General features: G+C 42.7%; 1 protein-coding gene across 1 annotated transcript in view; it reads left to right on the top strand.

Moving 5' to 3' along the window:
- Positions 1 to 19,047, top strand: part of KIAA1549 (KIAA1549 ortholog) — a 128,038-nt gene that overhangs the window by 59,382 nt on the left and 49,609 nt on the right. Inside the window, exons 2-4 of the mRNA XM_054987821.1 lie at positions 7,331 to 10,042; positions 14,442 to 14,530; positions 18,048 to 18,225. Of these exons, the coding sequence (XP_054843796.1) occupies positions 7,331 to 10,042; positions 14,442 to 14,530; positions 18,048 to 18,225 (2,979 nt within the window). The remainder of the gene's footprint in view (positions 1 to 7,330; positions 10,043 to 14,441; positions 14,531 to 18,047; positions 18,226 to 19,047) is intronic.

The raw sequence follows: 19,047 nt of genomic DNA, 5'->3' as shown, positions 1-19,047 counted from the left end.
AAGAGTTCAGATCTTTTACTTTGGAATCTCAAGAGGCTGCCTTAATTCCAACAAGGAAGAAAGCCAAGATGGGCTCTGAGAATACCCTTGCCTCTTAAACGTTGCTGTGTGTTGCCAGAAAAGTGATTGGGTTTCTTAAACATTCAGGCCAAGGCAACATATGTGAACATCAGGAGACATGGGACTCCACATGCCTGAACAATAAGGTTCCAGGGGCAGCCTACCTGGGTTATTGCCCTTTGGAGGAGAGGATGCTGTAGATTTATGATGTTTTTAAATGTTTGCTTTATATTCAAGTAGAGCATAGGTGGAAGCAGAGAGGGACCCCTACAAGGTAGCATATTCATAGAGAAATCCTGCACCCCAGGATGCTTTAAATCTCTTCTTTTAGTCTTCTTTCTTCAGTCTGTACCAACTTCATCAGCTCCGTTCTTACTTACATCCCTGTGGTTCCCTTCTGCTGGGAAGGGCACATTCTCCAAACTTTCTATGGGGTACTTGAAAAAAATTATCAGGAGATAATCTTCTAATCATTAGCATGCACTGAGGAACATCAATTAACAATCTTTGGTCCTAGGTCCTGGCTCCAGTCCTCCTAGAACTAATCATAGTGAAAGATCCCTTGGAATTTACTTGTTCCCAGTAATTAGACAGCAGTTTCACAGCAATATTTTCTTTGGCATTTACTGTATGGAAGAGAAGGAAATTCTTGAACTCTGATGACCCAGTTCATTCCTTGAGTGACGGAATGTGGAGAAAGTCAGGATTTCAGCCTGTTTATGCAAATGATGCAACTGGCCCAGGGTGTTGAAATGGAAGATGAAGGAATCAATGTGGATAGGCTGTTTCCAGTAGAACACTTTGGCAGCAATGATTCAATGCATTAAGGCCAAGTAAGGAGTTTGTCCTCTAGGCAAATTTTCTCTTTTCTGTAAAAAGATAGTGGGTTTCCCTTCTGTGTCACTTCTGAGCATATTATCAAAAGGGAATGAGAGAATCTGACAGGCTGTCTAAAATTAGATGGCTAATAATGCCGTGACATTTTAAAAACAACCTATGCAAATTCGATTCATTCCTCGTGATGCTTGGTACCTGTGGTCTAGAGACGCACACTTAACCTGGGTTTATCAGCGGAATTGCTTCACTGCTAGCCCCCTCCCCTCTCACAGGTTCCCAAATAAGTTTTAAACTACCCTGATTTAAAGAGCAAAGTGGTACAGGAGCTGCTGTTGGCAAAGTAGCTGGAAGTAGCATGCTTGCATCAGAAGCATTTTATCAAGTAACCCTTTACCCAGCTCTTGTGCCAAGCTGCTAAAGTTAGGGATAGTAAAATGATGCTGTGACGGCATCCTCATTTTCCTGACAGGTATTTTTGTGCACTGTGGATTGGACTCTCAGATTTCTAAGTTCAAACAAGTACTCTTTCCAGGACAGTGTACATTCCAGTTGGCGATTATCTCTGCTGAACTGTGCATAACATGAATTCTGTTGGAATTTTGGCTTTTAGAAAATCTCAGCATGTTCTTTCTTGAAAGGGTCAAGTCTTTATGATTGCAGAAGCAAATTTGGCAAGTGTGTCAATAGTCTGAAAGCTAAGAAACCGAGGTGAAACAGAGAGCAGCTTCACTTATTCTCTTGTTACTTCACAGCCATCCATTTCATCTCTGTAAGGCATTCTTCATACTCACAGCTCTCTTCAGGGTGGACCACAGAGAGGGAAATAACAATTACAGTGTAGAAACACTGAAGGCTGATTTAAGACAGACAGGGCTTGCTGTATTCAGAAAAATTAGCTCTGTAATCAAACTCAGCTCCGTTAACTCACCTTGTGATCTGTGTCCCCCTTCTCCATCAAGATAGTTTCACATGGAAAGCAGTGTTGGTCAGCAGTAGAAGAGCAATATTTGAGTCTCATGGGACCTTAAAGACCAAGAAGATTTCCAGGGTATAAGCTTTTGAACGTCAAAGCTCCCTTTGTCGCCAGTTTAGTGTAGTGGTTGTGGCAGGACTCTAATCTGGAGAAACAGGTTTGATTCCCCATTCCTCTGTTTGAAGCCAGCTGGGAGACCTTGGATCAATCACAGCTTCTTGGAGCCCACCCCCATGGCACCGAGGAGCCTGCCACTGCCCACCACTGCTGAGGAGTCCACCCTCCGGCGCCAAGGAGTCTGCCTGTCCACTCGCCACTCAGCTGGGCAGGGAGAAAGCTGGGTGAACCCACTTTCTCTCTGCCCAGCTGATCTGCAAGCAATGGAGGTGGGGTGGTCTAGGGAAGGCCCAGCACGGCTCTCCGGAGGCTCAGGAAGGCACAATGGGCTGGGAGCATGATAGACTGCTGCAGCTGCACCTCAGGTCCTCAAGCCAGCAGGGGCCAGGCAGAGAGCAGGAGGGTGGGAGAGAAGGGCCTGGGGCTGAGGCCATCCCAGCTGGCATCTGGAGCATAATGCCTGGGCTTCTCCCCCCTCCCTCCCTCCAGACAGCTGCATTCAGCTGTGGAGAGCCTGTGAAGCCCAGCCCCTCAGCCCTCCTCCGTCCCAGGAGGCATCCTGGTGGTTCCCAGGAGGAGAGGCTCGCCAAGGCTGGCAACGGGGAAGGGGGCGGGGAGAGACCTGGTGCAGCTTCTGAAAGAGGCACATGGAGAGGCCCTCGGGAGGAGTTGGCAGGGCAGCAGCAGCCAGCTAGGGATGTACAAAAAGGAATGTCAGAATTGCCCATTAGAAATAATGGGAGAGGCTTGAAGGCCCATTGGAGAAAATGGGAGCCCAGAATGCCAATTTACTTGCATGGGCTCCATTGAAAAGTATTACAGCACAAAAAAAACCTACAAAGAAAATGTGGAATGGATTTTCTATAAAGGTCTCTGGGCCCGGATAGGCTACTCTGGGACGGGTAGTAGTAGAAGCATTCTTGGACTGGAATGACAGGTCGCACAGAAGAATGACTGCTCCTGGGAATAAACTTTCCCCTAAATCCACAGTGAATACAGCACCAAAGCATTTTGTTTTGCTTTTCTATTGGCTTGCTGAGTGACATTGCATTGCCATGTCAGCACCCTGCCCATCTCTTTCAGCCCTGCCAATCATCAGGGACTACGTAAGAAGAAAAGCTCTTACCACTACGCCCCAAGGCTGGAGGGAGGACAAATGGGAAGGGAGCCAATCAGAGGGGGTGGCGAGCAGAGGGAAGTTGGTGCGCAAGGGTGTGCATCTCTCTTGTGTGTTAATCTTTGAAACTCCTCATCTTGGCAGCTTCTGCAGGGCCTTGGGAGGGTGAGGCGGCCTTACAGGGCAATGGCAGGGCCTGGTCTGAGAGGTCACTTGCCACCAGAAGGGGGCCCACCAAATGCGTTTTCTAGAGCCCGTTGTATTTGTTCACACAATGGGCAATGTTTCTAGTTACATTACATTATTACTACATATCCAAAAAAGATACCTGACATATATGATGAAGAGAGCTTTGATTCTTAAAAACTCGTATGCTGCAAATCTTGTTGGTCTTTAAGGTACGACTGGACTTCTCCTTGGCTCACACATCTTCCCCTTCAGAGACCTTCTGAAATACTCCAAATTTTTGATATTCAATTAGGCTATAATAAATACAGGATTTAAGTAAATCTGGGAAATAGTCATAGTTTCTTTAAGTGAAAAAAATGAAATATCCCACGAGGAACAAAAGTTTGTAACATTTAGTAAGCTGAAAGAAATTTTGCTGAAATGTAGCCCAAACCAATTTGTTTTGGACAGTTCTTCGGTGGCAGCTAGCTGACTTGAAGATAACATTGAAACAGTTCTGCTTGTTCATAGTTTAATGTATTTCTCACCCTTGGCAATATATAGGCCTCAATCCAACAGCCCTTTTTGGGCTGTTGGATTCCACCCCCACCCCCACACATTTGTTAATTGATTTTACCATATTGTGGCAAGGATCAAGGTTGTGCTCCATCGGAGCAGAAGGAAAAAATGGTAGAAAGGGGGAGTGATCTTCTAAAGCAGAGTTCCTCAGTGTGGTGTCTGTGGGCATCACGGTGTCTGCCAGCCCCCTTCCTTGTGCCTGCCAAGTGTTCTTAGAAAATGGGTTAATAAAACTAACTAGGTTAAAAAATGGTGCTTTGCCTGAAAAAGAGAACAAATGATCCCTAAATATGTGTTGTTTCAACCAGATATTTGTCTTGAAGTGGGCTACAATAAAACTTCATTCATTTTGAACAGCTGCCATCGTATTTATTTATTTAAAAACATTTATTGGCCACCTTTCTACCATGCAGAAACTCTAGGCAGCTTACAAGATAAATAATAGTAATTAAAATAGACTAGCACCACCACCACACCTGAATCTGAAAACACAGTTTAACACTGCCAGTAAGGAAAACTAAGTTAATTGGAAGCAGTCCTTCAGCTGCCTCCTGAAGATCAAGAATGAGGGGGCCAGGCACACCTCCCAGGAGAGACTGTCCTATAATTGTGGGACTGCCACCAATACCCACCAAATGAGCTTCTTTAGTTGACGGGACAGTCAAGAGGGCCTCTCCCTGTGACCTTATATCTGAGGCAGGAACATAAAGGGGAAGATGGCCATTCAGATACTCTGGTCCCAAGTCATGTAGGGCTTTCAGGGACAAAGCCAATACCTTGAATCGGGCCTGGGAGCAGACCGGTAGCTAGTGTAATTGCTGTAGTATCGGGGTCATGTGCTGCCAATAGCTGGTCCTGACCAGTAGTCTAGCCATGGCATTCTGTTTTATAAAGCCTTAGCGGCAGCCACAGCAAATGTTAATTTGTGTTCACTTATTTGTAAATGATTTCCATTGAGCTGGTTGAGGCTTACTTCTAAGTAAACAGGAGCATAGACTGGTCTCTAAGTAGATTCCCCCCCCCCGACATTACAGTTGTACATAGCAGAAACAGCAACTGTGCTCATACAGTTCCAGTATGCATGAATTGACCACTGGAGTAGGTAAACCCCCACCCTTGGTCTCAATATCCAACCCTTGAAAAATTGAGAAATGGAAAGAAAAATTGCATCAAAAGTGACACTCCAGGAATCTCCCCATTTCTCTGTGGTCATTTTCATAGAGATTACGAAAAGTTTCTAGAGCATCATCCGGAAGTGACCTCACATCCTCCCCAGGGACTGCCGTCAGAATCTCCCACCAGTTGCTGAGGCAGTGCAGGCAACCCTGTGTTGCATAGATTTTAGTCTTCCACTAAAAGAAGGGAGTTTATTGTTTGAGTTATTTCAATTTTTGTAGTAACAAAAAGGGGCCCTGATTTTTAAAAAAGAAGCTTACTTACCAAAGCAATCATCACATCTTGGGGTATTTTTAGAACTAACATTTGTGATGCCGGTTGAAGTTGTGCTTGTTCCTCCTGTAACATATGGCTTCTTGCATGATGACATCACACACAGCTAATGCCAAAAATCGTAAATGCTCCCAGCAAAAACTAGGCTTTGAAGTATGATGTGCAAATTGTTTTCAACAGTTAGCTTGTATAGCATAAATGTCTTTATTTTGCTGGCTTTACGCGTTGCTTTTTCCTATATTCTTGGGCAACCATTTGCATTAATATGAAGTATTCCTGCACTTCTGTCCTGCAGCCTTTACAATACTTTAGGTTTTGAATAATTATTGTTGACTTGTTTTTGCATCTGGACTATGTTTGAAATCTGTTAAGGGGATCTCAAATACAAAAAGTCACTGCCAAGCATTTTCCTGTGCTTGCTTTGACACAGCCGCAAGCTACAAAGAATTCATTTTGTTATTCAAAATGGGTGTAGCAGTCTTATTGTTTTAAAGGATACATTGTGTTTTCATTCCTAGTGGGCATCTTAATTTAGGGAAGATTCAAATTGAGTTGTCCTGTAGAATACATCTTTACTAATTCTTATTGTATCTCTAGGCCAACTGTTTTCAACTGTTCAGAAAATCCTTTTCAGGTTTACATGTCTGCTGAAGGATTCCTTGGAAGTTGCAGAAACTTATAGGAGTTTGTGGGGCACTTATGTTCTTGCAGGGCTCTTGCCAGCCTATTGAGCATCTTTGTCACATGATGTTAACAGTCTGAGCCCTTGAACAAACCTAACATGCTCCTGTGGGTGTACAGTGCAGAATAACAACAACAACATTCGATTTATATACTGCCCTTCAGGATGACTTAACACCCACTCAGAGCATTATTATTATCCTCACAACAACAAACACTCTGTGAGGTCGGTGGGGCTGAGAGAGCTCCTAGAAGCTGTGACTGGCCCAAGGTCTCCCAACTGGCTTCAAGTGGAGGAGTGAGGACTCAAACCCGGTTCTCCAGATTAGAGTCCTGCGCTCTTAACCACTATACCAGACTGGCAGTATTGAACATTGAGATAAAGTGTCTTTCAAGGAAACTTTCCACCACTAATTTCCTAATTGAGAAAGCCCAGGTTTCCCAGGAACACATTTTAAAAACCTTTGCTTCATGGAATGCTTTACTGTAGCTATTTTTTGTATACTTTTGTGTGATGTAAGAGAGAGTGGAAGGACACCCTGACTCTTAAGAAGGGCAAAAGCCATAAACTGGGAAAATACAGTATTGAGAAAACTGTGATGATTAGTTCAAGGGTTATCAAATGACAGGAAAGCCATGTAATATTTTTTTTTAAGCCATGGCTCTAAACTGTCTCTAGGCAGATTCTAGGTGCCTTGGAAAATTTCACTGTCGTCTCAATAAGATCGATTATGGCAGTCAAGCTTCCAGGAAAGACCAATTTTCATCTTCAGGGTACACTTCTAAGGAAGTGTTGGGTGTGTTGCAAGGTGCCCAGCAGACATGAAGAAGAATGAGGTTGTGTAATGCTGAGATGGTAAAGTAATCTGTATGAGATACCTTGGTTTTAAATGCTCCCATTTTTTAAAAACTCCCTACAAGTTGGAACCTGGCACAAAGAGAGCAAGTTCTAGCCTAAACTTCTCTCTATCATTTAGAAAAAAACATTTACTGAGTTTATTCACAATTCATTCCTGCATTCAAATATGGTGCAGTCCATGCTATGGCCATATTCTGCTGCATTTATAAATCAGGCATGATCATAAACATATAACTTAAAGTGTGCACAGTCTTGTGCAGTGCACAGGAATTCTGTGGCAGAAGTGATCATGTTGAAACGATTCCCTGCAAATCTTGCAAAATTGTGGATTTTAGAAATTCATTTCCATTTTTACTCTTATTAATTTGAGATTTTGCATGTTCAGCTTCCCAACTATTGGACTTGTAGATGGTAGTAGAATCTTAAGATTTTGGTATTGTTGTTACTTTTTCAACACTATAATGACCTTATTTTCCTTTTTTTTTTTTAGATGAATTACATTTGAAGCAGCAGAACATTTCCTCGCTTTTGCCAAGTCAAAGCACTGTGGGCAGTGTAATACGCACAGCCTTAACAACAAGCACAATGGATCCTAAGGCAAATAGTTTTCCAGAGGGACTGTCATCACCTGTAACCTCTCCTTCTGAGGCGACCTCATTGGACTATGAAGGAACAGGGAGACTCTCAGCTGAACAAACTGTACCGGCATTGGACATTTCACTAACAAGCAATGAGGCAGTCTTAAGTGAGGACAGATTTATTAGCTCATTTCCAAATGCACAACGGACTCCTTCATTAAAGTCTTTTACAGAGGACTATCCTTCAGGTACCTATCCAGTGAAGCCAACAAAGGAAAATTTACAGGCTTTGTTGCTAGCACCTTCTTTACACATCCTTTCCTTGCCACCTGACTACACAGAAATGCAGCTGGCAACTTCGCAAAGGACTGCCTCTGCCCCCCATGTTCCTCCTCCACATTCAAACCCTTTTGACACGTCAGGTGTAACTCTCACTCCAAGCAGAGACTTCCTTATGCCTGTGACTAACATAGATATTATTTACTTAAATTCTGTGGCAAGTAAGGTGGTAGATGGAGCATCCAGAAAAGGAGAGGACAGTTTGCTCTTTGACACCAGTTCTACAACACCTTTGCTTTTTGATACTACTGCAGAAGGGTCACCCCAGTTTATGAGACAACTAGATAACGGTACCCGAAGTATGCCAGACATTTTGACAAGAAGTACTAATATATACACTGAAGCCTATAGTATGAGTAGTGTAACAGGAGTGCTTAGTCTAATGAGCTCACCTGTTCTGAACTTTTCAAGAGAAATGCCTGTTTGGACAACTGGCATGGGGACAGTTGTGTCTTCAACTCATCTTCCATTTGTTTTTCAATCCACTGCCTCAGCTACCGTTTTGGCTGAAAGTCTTTTTAATGAGAAATTGTTTACACATGAGCTTTCCCATATATCTTATAGCAGTACAGATAAAGTTTTGCCTGATGGTTCAGAAAGACAAACTCAAGTTGAGTTCTTCAGTGTCTTCATAAGCCCAGTGCCTTTCACTAGACCACACACTTCATGTTCAAACTGTGATTTCATTTCAGTTTCTTCAGAGCCAGCTTTTTCACTGGGGCCGTCAGAAAGTGATGTGGGTTCGGGTGACTATGTTGAGACATTGTCATATTTCTCCTCTGAAGTAAGAGGAGTTACACCACTTACATCGGCAGTCAGTGATCTGTATGACATGCAGGAGTCTCCTCCTGAAGTCTTTGATACTAGTTTTCCCTCAAGGCCTGTTGTTTCATTCTCTTCAAGGTTTACAGAAGTCTCTGCATCAAGACTTGTGGACGTTAGCCTTAAAAACATATTTACATCATTTCCTGCTTCCTATGGCCAATCTTCTGAGGTAACACCATTAGAAAGTACTTCTGTCATTTTATCTTACCCTGTGACTGAAATGATTATGTTGTCATCTACAGTTACTGAAGAACTACCCTTTTACATCACTACTGCCGCCCTTGAATCTACCTTCTTTGAAAATGTAGGTACTCCATCCATGATAATCATTAATTCAAGCCTGCTGGAAACACCTGAATTCATGCCAACAGAATCCTCACCTTTCCTTGATAAAACTCTTGTGGGTTTCCAAACAGAAGAATCTCCTGTCAGTACATTGGATATTTTGTCCAGCTTTTTATTAATGCCTTTTTCTTCTGAGCAAAATGGCTCATCACATTTATCATCTACAGCCACATCTTTCTTGATAATGCCAAGTGATTTATCAACATTTTTACCTCAGTTTTCACCCACATTCCTTCCATCATCTGTGCTTTTTGATAGTTCTTCTAGCTGGGAATCAGCTGAGCTCCCCAGTATTAACATCACAAACACAGAGGCTTTCCAAACACCTTCATGGCAGACACCTTTTTTTAATTCAAATTCATCATTTGGTCCAGTCACACACAGTTCTTCAACAGTGCCATCAAGTTTCTATATGAACTCTTCTGTGTTATTGGAACCAACATCAATCTTACCAATGGAATCTGAAAATTATTTTACCTCAGAAGCTACCTCTCAGTTCGAATCATCATCCTTAGCCATTGATGCAACCATTCCTACACTGGTGCTGTCCACTGCTGTCTCAGAGCCTGTTTTCACCAGCAATATCATGGAGGATGAAACACATATGACCTCGTGGTTCACCTCTTTGCAGATGACCCCTGTCTTGACACCTTCACCACTTTTCTCTACTGTTATAACTGAGGATGCTGGTGCTACTGCTAATAGTTTGGTTTCTTCTACCCCTGAGGCAGCTGCTACCACAGTTTTTACTATAATCCCAACTATGCCATCGTTGGCCACAGATGTAAGCAGCATTACAGTTTCCCCTACTGAATCTGCCGGCATGGTGTCATCATATGTGCCTACAGAGATACCTTCATCTGTGATTATGACAACTGAGTCTTTCATTCCAACAAGAACTAGTGTGATTGAATTTACCAGCATGACAGCCTCTACTGCCATGACTCCTAGTAGCACAAAAGGCCTTTCTACAATTACCAGCAGTACACCAGGTTCTTCTACATCATATTCAACTTCTGCATTGGTCACCACTCCTCAAGTTACAATGGCAACCACAACCAAGGAACCCTATGTTTGTGATATCACAGTTCCCGATAAATACTTAGTCATCGCAGGTAAACCTTCTTCAGATTTATTTCATTCTATTAAACATTTTTCTTAAAATCAGTTAAAATTTACGTGGACAAATCTTAGTCTGAGATTAGTCACTGCCATGGCAATATGTTGTGTTTTTCCAAAGGACAGTGAGTTGGATCCTATAACTCTCTTCCACTTAGGTTTATTATTTCCCTGCTGGTGTTGTGGGATCCCCTGCCTCCAGCAGGTGTTTCCTACCACTGCTTAGCTGGCCAGCAGGGGAAAATGGCAAGAAATGGAGGAAATGTCAGCAGTGTTCCAGCATGCTGTCATCAGTCCTTGTGTGCCTGGAATGGCATCAGTGCATCACTAGGGGATGCTGGGGATGTTCTAGTATTTGTGCAAAACTCTTTTTAACGATAGAGTATTCTCCAGATACTGGAGCATCTCCATGCATCTCTCAGCAACATGCCAACATTATTTCTGGGTGCACAAGGAGTGATGTCAGCATGTTGCTATTGATGTGGTGATGTTGTTGCTGATGAACACCCTGTAACCCAATAAGCCCCCCCTCCCCCAATTGCTAGGGGAGATCTGGCAACCCATTTCCTGCTAACGGAAGAAGCTTTCTCCAAGGCAGGGAGCCTTGTTCTGGTAAACGTATCATTTCTCTTGAAACATGACTACTTGTGCTGGAGGAACTGTCTGTACAGATACGTAGCATCCAACTTTATGACTACTAGTAATACACTTGTTTCTTTTTCTTTGTCTGCCATTATTGTGCATTGTCATGCATTAACAGTGGCCATAATACTTTGGGGAAATGCAGCTGTAGTTCTCACACTGGGAGGAATCCTAATAGGTAGAAAATTGTAGGCAAGTTGAACCGACTGGAGCCATTGCCAATGTACTATATGTTGAGAGCAGTTACAGGCAAGTTGCAAGCTATATGATTGACTTAAGGCATACAGTGCAATCTCAAACATATGAATTAGTTTATTGTAAGATTCTTGGACCCTGACCTGGATGGCCCAGGCTAGCCCAGCATCTTCAGATCTCAAAAGCTAAGCAGAGTCAGTCCTGATTAGTACTTGGAGGGGAGACCACTGAGGAAGTCCAGAATCGGTATACAGAAGCAGACAATGGCAAACCACCTCTGAATATCTTTTGCCTTGAAAGCCCTGTGGGGTCACCATAAGTTGGCGGCAACCTGATGGCACTTTCCCCCATCACCAAGATTCCTGGCTCACTTGTAGAGGGTTATATTTCAGAGTTTATTGTCTATAGCCATAGGCTGTCACAAATTTTCCAAACATCACATCAACTAATAAACAGTTATTACAAGATGTATTACAAGCAGCGCCGGATCCAGGCGTGCGGACACCTGGGGCAAACCTTGCCCGGGCGCTCCGCATGTGCAGAGCACGCATGTGTTCCCAGCGCTGTGTGATGACATCACTTTTGTGACATCATCACGCAGGGCAGGAGCCATGCGCGACAAAGCCAGCTGCTCCAGCGCCCGGTGAGCCATGGAACTGGCGGCAGCGTGGGCGTGTGCTGGGGCGCGCGTGCAGGACCTCCCAGCCCTGCGCTCAGCCCCCCCACGCTGCAAGCCAGCTGCCCCAGTGCACGCTCTCACTGCCGACAGCTCCACGGCTCACCAGGTGCTGGGGTGGCTGGCTTGCCGCGCGGCCAGCTGAGCACAGGGCTAGGAGGCCCTCCGCACAGTTAGCGTGCCCCACTGCCCTGTGCCGCCCGTGCGGCAAGCCGGCCGCCCCAGCGCACAGTGAGCCGCGGAGCTGGCGGCAGCGAGGGCATGCGCTGGGGCAGCTGGCTTGCCGCGCTGCTGGCTGAGCGCAGGGCTGGCAGGTCCTGCGTGGCAAGCCAGCCGCCCGTTCGGTGGGGCTGGCGAGGGTCTCCCAACCCTGCGCTCAGCCTCCTGGGCAGCTGGCAGCCGCGCCTGGCGCCCCCTCTTTGGCGGTGCCGGGGGCAGGCTACCCCCCCTGCCCCCCCTGGATCTAGCCCTGATTACAAGATGTTCACATTCTTTCCTTCTATCCCTACACATTTGTGAGGATGATTAGTACCATGTCAATTTGTTATTAAAATGTCAAAATATTTCTTAGTGGTCCTTTGTTGGAAGCTTGGGTGGAATTTGTATCTTAGTTGGATGGTAGGTTGGAATCAATGTTTTTTTTACTAGCAAGAGGAGTATATTTGTATGGAATAGAAAGCTGTATGATAAGAAAAATGAGATTTGAAGGCAGTTCTCCAGGTGAATGTGTCCAACATTTTTACTTGGCGATTTCACTTATACAGACAATATTTCATGAAGGTTTGGGCAGAGATGTCATCAGGATGTTGACAATATTCATCACATTTCTCACTTTTATTTATGATGTCCTTTCTAGTTTGCTTTTCTCATGAAAGGATTGAAGCAGATTTCAAAAGTTAAAAGCCTGCAATAAATACAATTTAAAAATTACTAAACTTTCAGCAGACTTTCCTGACCATATCAGTTGGGTAATCTACCAGCTGGTGGTCTCCACAGAGAATACTTGAGTATGTACAGCCACAAATTTACCCCATTTGCATGGCAGTACTTTCACATGAGTTGCAACAAAGCTGAATGGTACATTTTAATCTCTGTGTTCTGAAATACTGCTTTCTCAGTGTCTTATGGCAAAATTCTAGGTATAGGTAAACCAAGTAAAACAATGTCACTTTACAAACAGTATCAATGGATGACTGCAAACTTTGTAAGCTGGTGTATAGGAAACTCCTCATTGATTATGACGATTAACTTTATACTTAGCCCATCTTTCTCACTGAGACTCAAGGCAAGTTATAAAATATTTTTTAAAAATTCAATTGTACTGCAAATACTAAGCAGACTCGCAGTAAAACAAGGCAGTAGAGCTAGGGTTGAAAAATTGGAAAGCAATGCAAACAAACAAAACAATAGATGGATAGCCTCATCCTCCAGTTTCTAAGCTCACTGCCCAAGGTGAATCTTGGGTTTTGTTGCTGCACCCAAAATTTCTGGCAAACCTTTCTTGCAAACGCAGCTGTCTTTTCCTGTATAATTCCTAAGTTGTCTCACTCTCAAAACAGGAGCTTTTTCTTTAAACCTGATCGGAGGCTGCAGGTGGTATAGATGGTTACAGTCTGCTTCCTGACTGAGAGTAGCTAGCCAGAAGAACATTAGGTCAGCATTTCAGCCCTTATACTAACATGATGTAGACTTCTGGGAGCAATTCAGCATGTTTCAGTTTTTGCCTGGGGCTACTGCATATCGAGGAAATTACCTCCTCAGTCTTTGTCTAAGGATGAGCGAACTCTGTCATTTCTAATCTTTTACAAACTCCAGTCTGTTTATAAAATATTTCATAAAGTGTTTTGCACTGGCTATTGCATTTAAAATGGTTGTTAGCTGCTCTAAGTGAAAGAGATGAAGGATAGTGGTAGAAACTCTAAAATAGAAAGTAAGTGATCTCTAGAGGTGGATAGGGCAGACTGAAATGTGAATAATATAGCAGAGTATCCTGCTTATTAGAGTCAGTGTAATAGATGGAGCCAGCATGGTATATAGTGTTGGGCTATTCACTGATGAGTTCTGGGTTCAAATTCTCATTCTGTCTCTTATTTGAATAGTTTTTTTTTTCATATGGGCCCAGCAGTACTCTAGCCTAAGAAAAAGAATTGAGCCATGAGTGGGGAAATAGTGGAATTCCCTGAGATAACCTAACATACCTATTTCTGTTTTTGCAATTCCATTATTGCACTGTTTGGCATATTATGACTGATACTGTTTTTGCATTACTTCTAATGCTTTGTAATCTTAGTCCTATTGCATTGTTTAATGGATGCTTTGTGCTGTTTGGTTATAACCTATGTAATCCACTTTGAGTCTGTTTTACGTATGAAACTAAGGCATTTATGTTTTTAAACTCCATAAATATGCCAAATAGTACCATGCCATATAATAACAATGCAATCATAAGCAGAGTTACATCTTTTTGAATCCACTGAAATCAAGGAACTTAGAAGAGTATAGTTTTGCTTTGGATTGCAATGCTATAATTGATGTGTTTTGTGTTGTTAAATCAGGAACTTGAATTTAGACATGATAAGGAAGTATATGCAATCATATACTTCAAGTTTCTCCAAATTTCTGTCCCCCCCCAAATGTTTTTCCCCACTCATTCAAGATTTCCTGAAATGTTTACAATTTTTATTGTACACTTGTGTTTCTGCCTGAAACACTAAAAGTGAAAATTTGCTCTGAAGTTGCTTACGTTTCTCTGAGGCTCTGACTACTGTCCTGTTATAGACTTCCCCTCAATTACCTCACCATCCCACTGTTTAAATTATTATATTTGGACCGATGTGTATGCCATATTAAGCTAAAGCTTGTTCATTGTGCCTAATTCCTAGTGCTGGCCCGGAAATCCGTCTTAGAAAATGTCAGCGAATCCATCAAAGAGATCTTGAGAACTGAGTTCAGAAGATTAGTAGAACTGGAGGTAAGTAGTAGCAAATTCATGGCATGGTATTTATCATTTGTTCAACTCATTATATAGACCAGAGGAATTTTCAGCATCACAAGGCCTATAGATAAGGCCTATAGTTTGGACAAAATTTCAGATTAGTTGGTGTCTCGATCCTAAATACTGAGTGCAAATAAATGCCTTTGTGGTGTAGTGTTTTATGTAGTCATCGGTATGTCCAGTCACTTGTTTCCTGGCATAGAAAATCCAAGAATAAATCCTTCTGTCTCCCTGAATCAAAGTTATTATTTGGGTAGTGGAGGAAAAGGTTTGTTTGTATAGATCCTCTGCTGTATGTTACAATTCTCAGCATCCACTACAGGCAGGGTGTTGCTTTTGTCAGGCAGTGGCTTTAATGGACTCCTGCTGATTTATGCTAGCAGGCAGCCTGGAAACAGGCACAGCATTTTCTGTAGCATTAAGAAAGATGAGACAAGGCAATATCAACTACTGTGTGCCTAAATTCATCCCTAATGTTTGTAAGTAAACTTGAATGAACCCCTTATATCCCTCTTCCCTTACTTACTTACTTCTCGTATAAAGCATTCCCCCCCTTCATTTACCCTGCAAGCCCCTTGGCTGATGAGTTTGAAGCAGTTTCAGGTGTACTTCTTTCATCAGCAATGCACATAGCCTTCCAAGCTTGGGTTCATTCTCTATTCAACCCATCTTTAAGCCAACAACAACAAAAAAACCCTGTATTCAGGGCTGAAACAAACGTGATGTGAAAGATTCTATGCGTTTATATTTTTTTTGAAAGTCAATTAGCAATCTTAGGTGGCTGCTTTGAAGATTAGGGAAGGGTCACTAGGTTAACAGGTGTTTTTCCCTTTTATCCATGCCTTTTCATGGTTTTGAATGTCCCTTCAAGGCTGTATTTAGCTTTGTGTGAGAAGGGGAACAATATGGTTGTACCTGCATTTTACCCCACACAGAGATAATTGCATTTCAGGGGCATTTTAAAGTATGAAAGAAGGATGGGAGAAAGGGATGAAAGACCCATTAGCTTAGTGAGCTTTCTACATCTTCAAATAATGACAGATCTTGTGCATCATCTGCATTACTCTGTTGGTCATGTTTCGGCTGATTGTAATCATTATGCACTTTCCATCTTGGGCAAAAGATGCTTTCTTTCCAAATTACAACTTTTTAAAAAAAATTGGGAATGTTCCCTCTTCACGAAAGCAATCCCATCTTGAAATGAAGTAACGGCCCAAGTTGCTGTGTTTTGAAATTAATTTTGCTACATAACACTCTACACAAATTAATTGTTATTGGATATCTTAGAAACGTATTCCCTGGAGTAAAACTTCACCCTGAAAACAAACTTGTCTTTACTGTAAAGCTCTGCACATAAACAGTTTTATGTACAGTGCAGGTAACCCCTACATGTTTCATGTTTTCCACCCTTTTCATCTTGTATTACAGTTCACAATTGTTTCATTTTTATGATGTACTTAGCAGGGGGTAATTAAATGCAGTACCATAGCAAAGAAAACTTGCAATGGGTGCTTGCTCTTCAACATTAATAGGTCAGTAGCAATAAGAGAAGCAAAAATATGTAAGGTGATAACTTTTATTGCATATGCTTCTAGGAATGAAAAGGGGGTTCAAGCGTTTGAGCTTTATTAGAGCTCACCCACTGAATACAAAAACATTCAGAGCAAGTTTACACCAGCAGTTCTGAAAGAAAAATGTCAGCCTAATATGACATTTTTCCTGCAAGCTGTTACTTAGTGTGCACCTTCTGTAAATGCTAGATTAGTTTCACATGGGTAAAATTCATATTGTTGGATTTGAATTTCCCCCTCATTGAGATGTAACTTTGGAGACTGGAATTGGGGATTACCCCTATAAAGGGAGGTTGTGGCAGTAGAAGGAGGGTTAGACCTCCAGGCATTTGAAATGTGCACCCCTCATTTTCAGTTTCCTCCACATTCCTTGAAGCATGTATTTCCGAGCACAGAAGCATGCATGGGGGGGCGGGGGTGAGAAAAGGAGGTGGGGTCACACTGAGGACACCATTTCAGGTGTGCGACAGTGGGGTTTTCTGATTCATAGTGAGTTATTCTGTTCATTGCTACCCTTGCTATGCAGGTAGTAAGAGCAGGAAGCTGATTAAGAAAGGAGGCAGAAACAGTCCTCCTTGCAGCCCCTCAGAGCACATTGCCAAGTGGTGGCATGGGTTTGTTATATGCCATACCACACATATTAGCCTTTCCAAACAATGTTAGAAAATATAGGCCTGTTTGTTTTGTTAGTTTGTTTTAAATATTTATACAACTGCCTTTCTTTCAAACATCTTAGGACCCAGAGTTGGTAATAGTTATAGAAAAAACAACTGGATTTAAAAAATCAATATAATACATATAAAATACGTTAAAACCAGTCTTAAAACACTTTATGTTCCCACTAGTAAGGTATTTACCCTTCGTCCAGGCTTCAGATATTCCCTGAAATAACTGCCCTAGAGCCTCGCCAGAAAACCAGAAGGGCAGGAGTATCATTGACCCCTTCTAGGGGGCTGTTCCATAGCCATGGGGCAGCCATTGAAAAAGCCCAACCTGGGCCATTGCAGAACATACCCTAGCCAGGGAAGTACTGTCCATACTGTCTGCTGGAAAGAACGAAATTGCTGCACAGAGACATGCAGGACAAGGGGGTCCTTCAAGTATGTAGGCATCAGGTAATGTAGGGCTGCTAGCATCTTGCATTGAACTTGTCAGCAGCCAGTGAAGGGACCTCAGTATAAAGCATAATGGTTCTGCCAGCTAGCTAGCCCCTGATAATAAATGAGCTGCTGCATTTTGCATCAGGTGCAGTTTCTGGATCATCTTCAAGGACAGCCTCGTGTAGAGTACATTATAGTAATCTAGCCTTACAGTTGGATATGTATATTAGATTGGCAAAGGTGGACCATGGTTCCTGGTTATGGTTGTATCATATGAGATACAGGGCTTCTTTTCTGCCTCTCCAAAGAGATCATGTGGTGGTGGTCACACACCCCTGATCTCCAGACAGAGATCAGTTCCTCTGGAGGAAATGGCCTCCCACTTTACAAGGTAAACCTGCTCCTGCAAGGTGGGGGGGAAGCACATGTGGCAGGAAGGTGGAGGAACAGCGCAGAGTGGTAAGCTGAAGTACTGCAGCCCAAGCTCTGATCATGACTTGAGTTCGATCCTGGCGGAAGCCGAGTTCAGGTAGCCGGCTCAAGGTTGATTCAGCCTTCCATCCTTCCAAGGTTGGTAAAATGAGTACCCAGTTTCCTGGGGGTAAAGTGTAGATGACTGGAGAAAGCAATGGCAAACCTCCCTGTAACAAAAAGTCTGCCAAGAAAACGTTGTGATGCGACATCCCCCTCATGGGTCAGTAATGGCTTGGTGCTTGCACAGGGGATTACCTTTACCTTTTATATGGAGTGCAGCCAGTAATACTACTACAAGGTATTTGCATATTTGTTTTAAAAAATTGCCTTTCTTTTTTATTTTTATAGGTTTATAGACTTTCTCCAAAATTCTCTTTTTTGGTGACCTCAGGTCCCTTTGTTTATACAGCAATTGCTGTCATAAATGCTCTTTTGAACAGCAGCCTTCTTCGTGGTCAGACACCTCTAATTTTATCACTGCAACCTTCCTTTACTGTTCCAGACTGCAAATTCCACGTACAGACCAGTAAGTTAAATTAACATTCTGGTATTTTTGTTATATTGAGGTGGAGTACAGAAACTTGGTTGTGTTGATTTGTGATTCGTTATGGGACAAAGCATACTCAAGTCACAGATTTGATTAAGATAGAGCAAAGTGCCATTCAGAAATACCATTGTTCGGGCATGGTGTAGTGCTTGTGTGTGTGTGTTTGTGTGTGTTATGTGCTGTCAAGTTGCTTCCAATTTATGGAAACCCTATGAATTAATGACCGCCAAAACATCATATTATTACTCAGGTCTTGCAAACTGAAGGTCATGAGTCAATCCATCTCATTTTGGGTCTTCATCTTTTCCTTTTGCCTTCAAATTTTCCTAGCATTATTGTCTTTTCCATTGAGTCTTGTCCTCATGATGTAACCAAAGTATGATAGCCTCAGTTTCATGATCCTTGCCCTGGTAAAAATGTATCATTGTCCACTGTAGGTATGGTCAACTATACCTGTGTGTGAATACGCAGGGGGGAAGAGTTCTGTAATTCTGGACTTGAGATAAGTTATATGGTCCCTGAGAGAATGAGAGCAGAACTACAAGTGACAAAAGGCACAGGTTGGACACTTGTCAGCTTCCCTCAAGTTTTGATGGGAAATGTAGGCAGCTTGGCGGAATGTTGGGCAAGTGACAGTTGAAAAGTCCATTGGACAGCAGTCAGAAAGCCAAGCTGCAAGACCAGGATGCCTACATTTCTCATCAAAACTTGAGGTAAGCTGACAAGTGTCCAACCTGTGCCTTTTGTCACTTGTAGTTCCGCTCTCAGACCCAGAGGATAAGAGATATCTCTTTAAGCCCT

Source organism: Eublepharis macularius, chromosome 9, assembly GCF_028583425.1.
Source record: "Eublepharis macularius isolate TG4126 chromosome 9, MPM_Emac_v1.0, whole genome shotgun sequence".
Classification (NCBI taxonomy): Eukaryota; Metazoa; Chordata; class Lepidosauria; order Squamata; family Eublepharidae; genus Eublepharis; species Eublepharis macularius.
The sequence above is the reverse complement of the archived record's forward strand: the minus strand, read 5'-3'. Positions and strand labels throughout refer to the sequence as shown.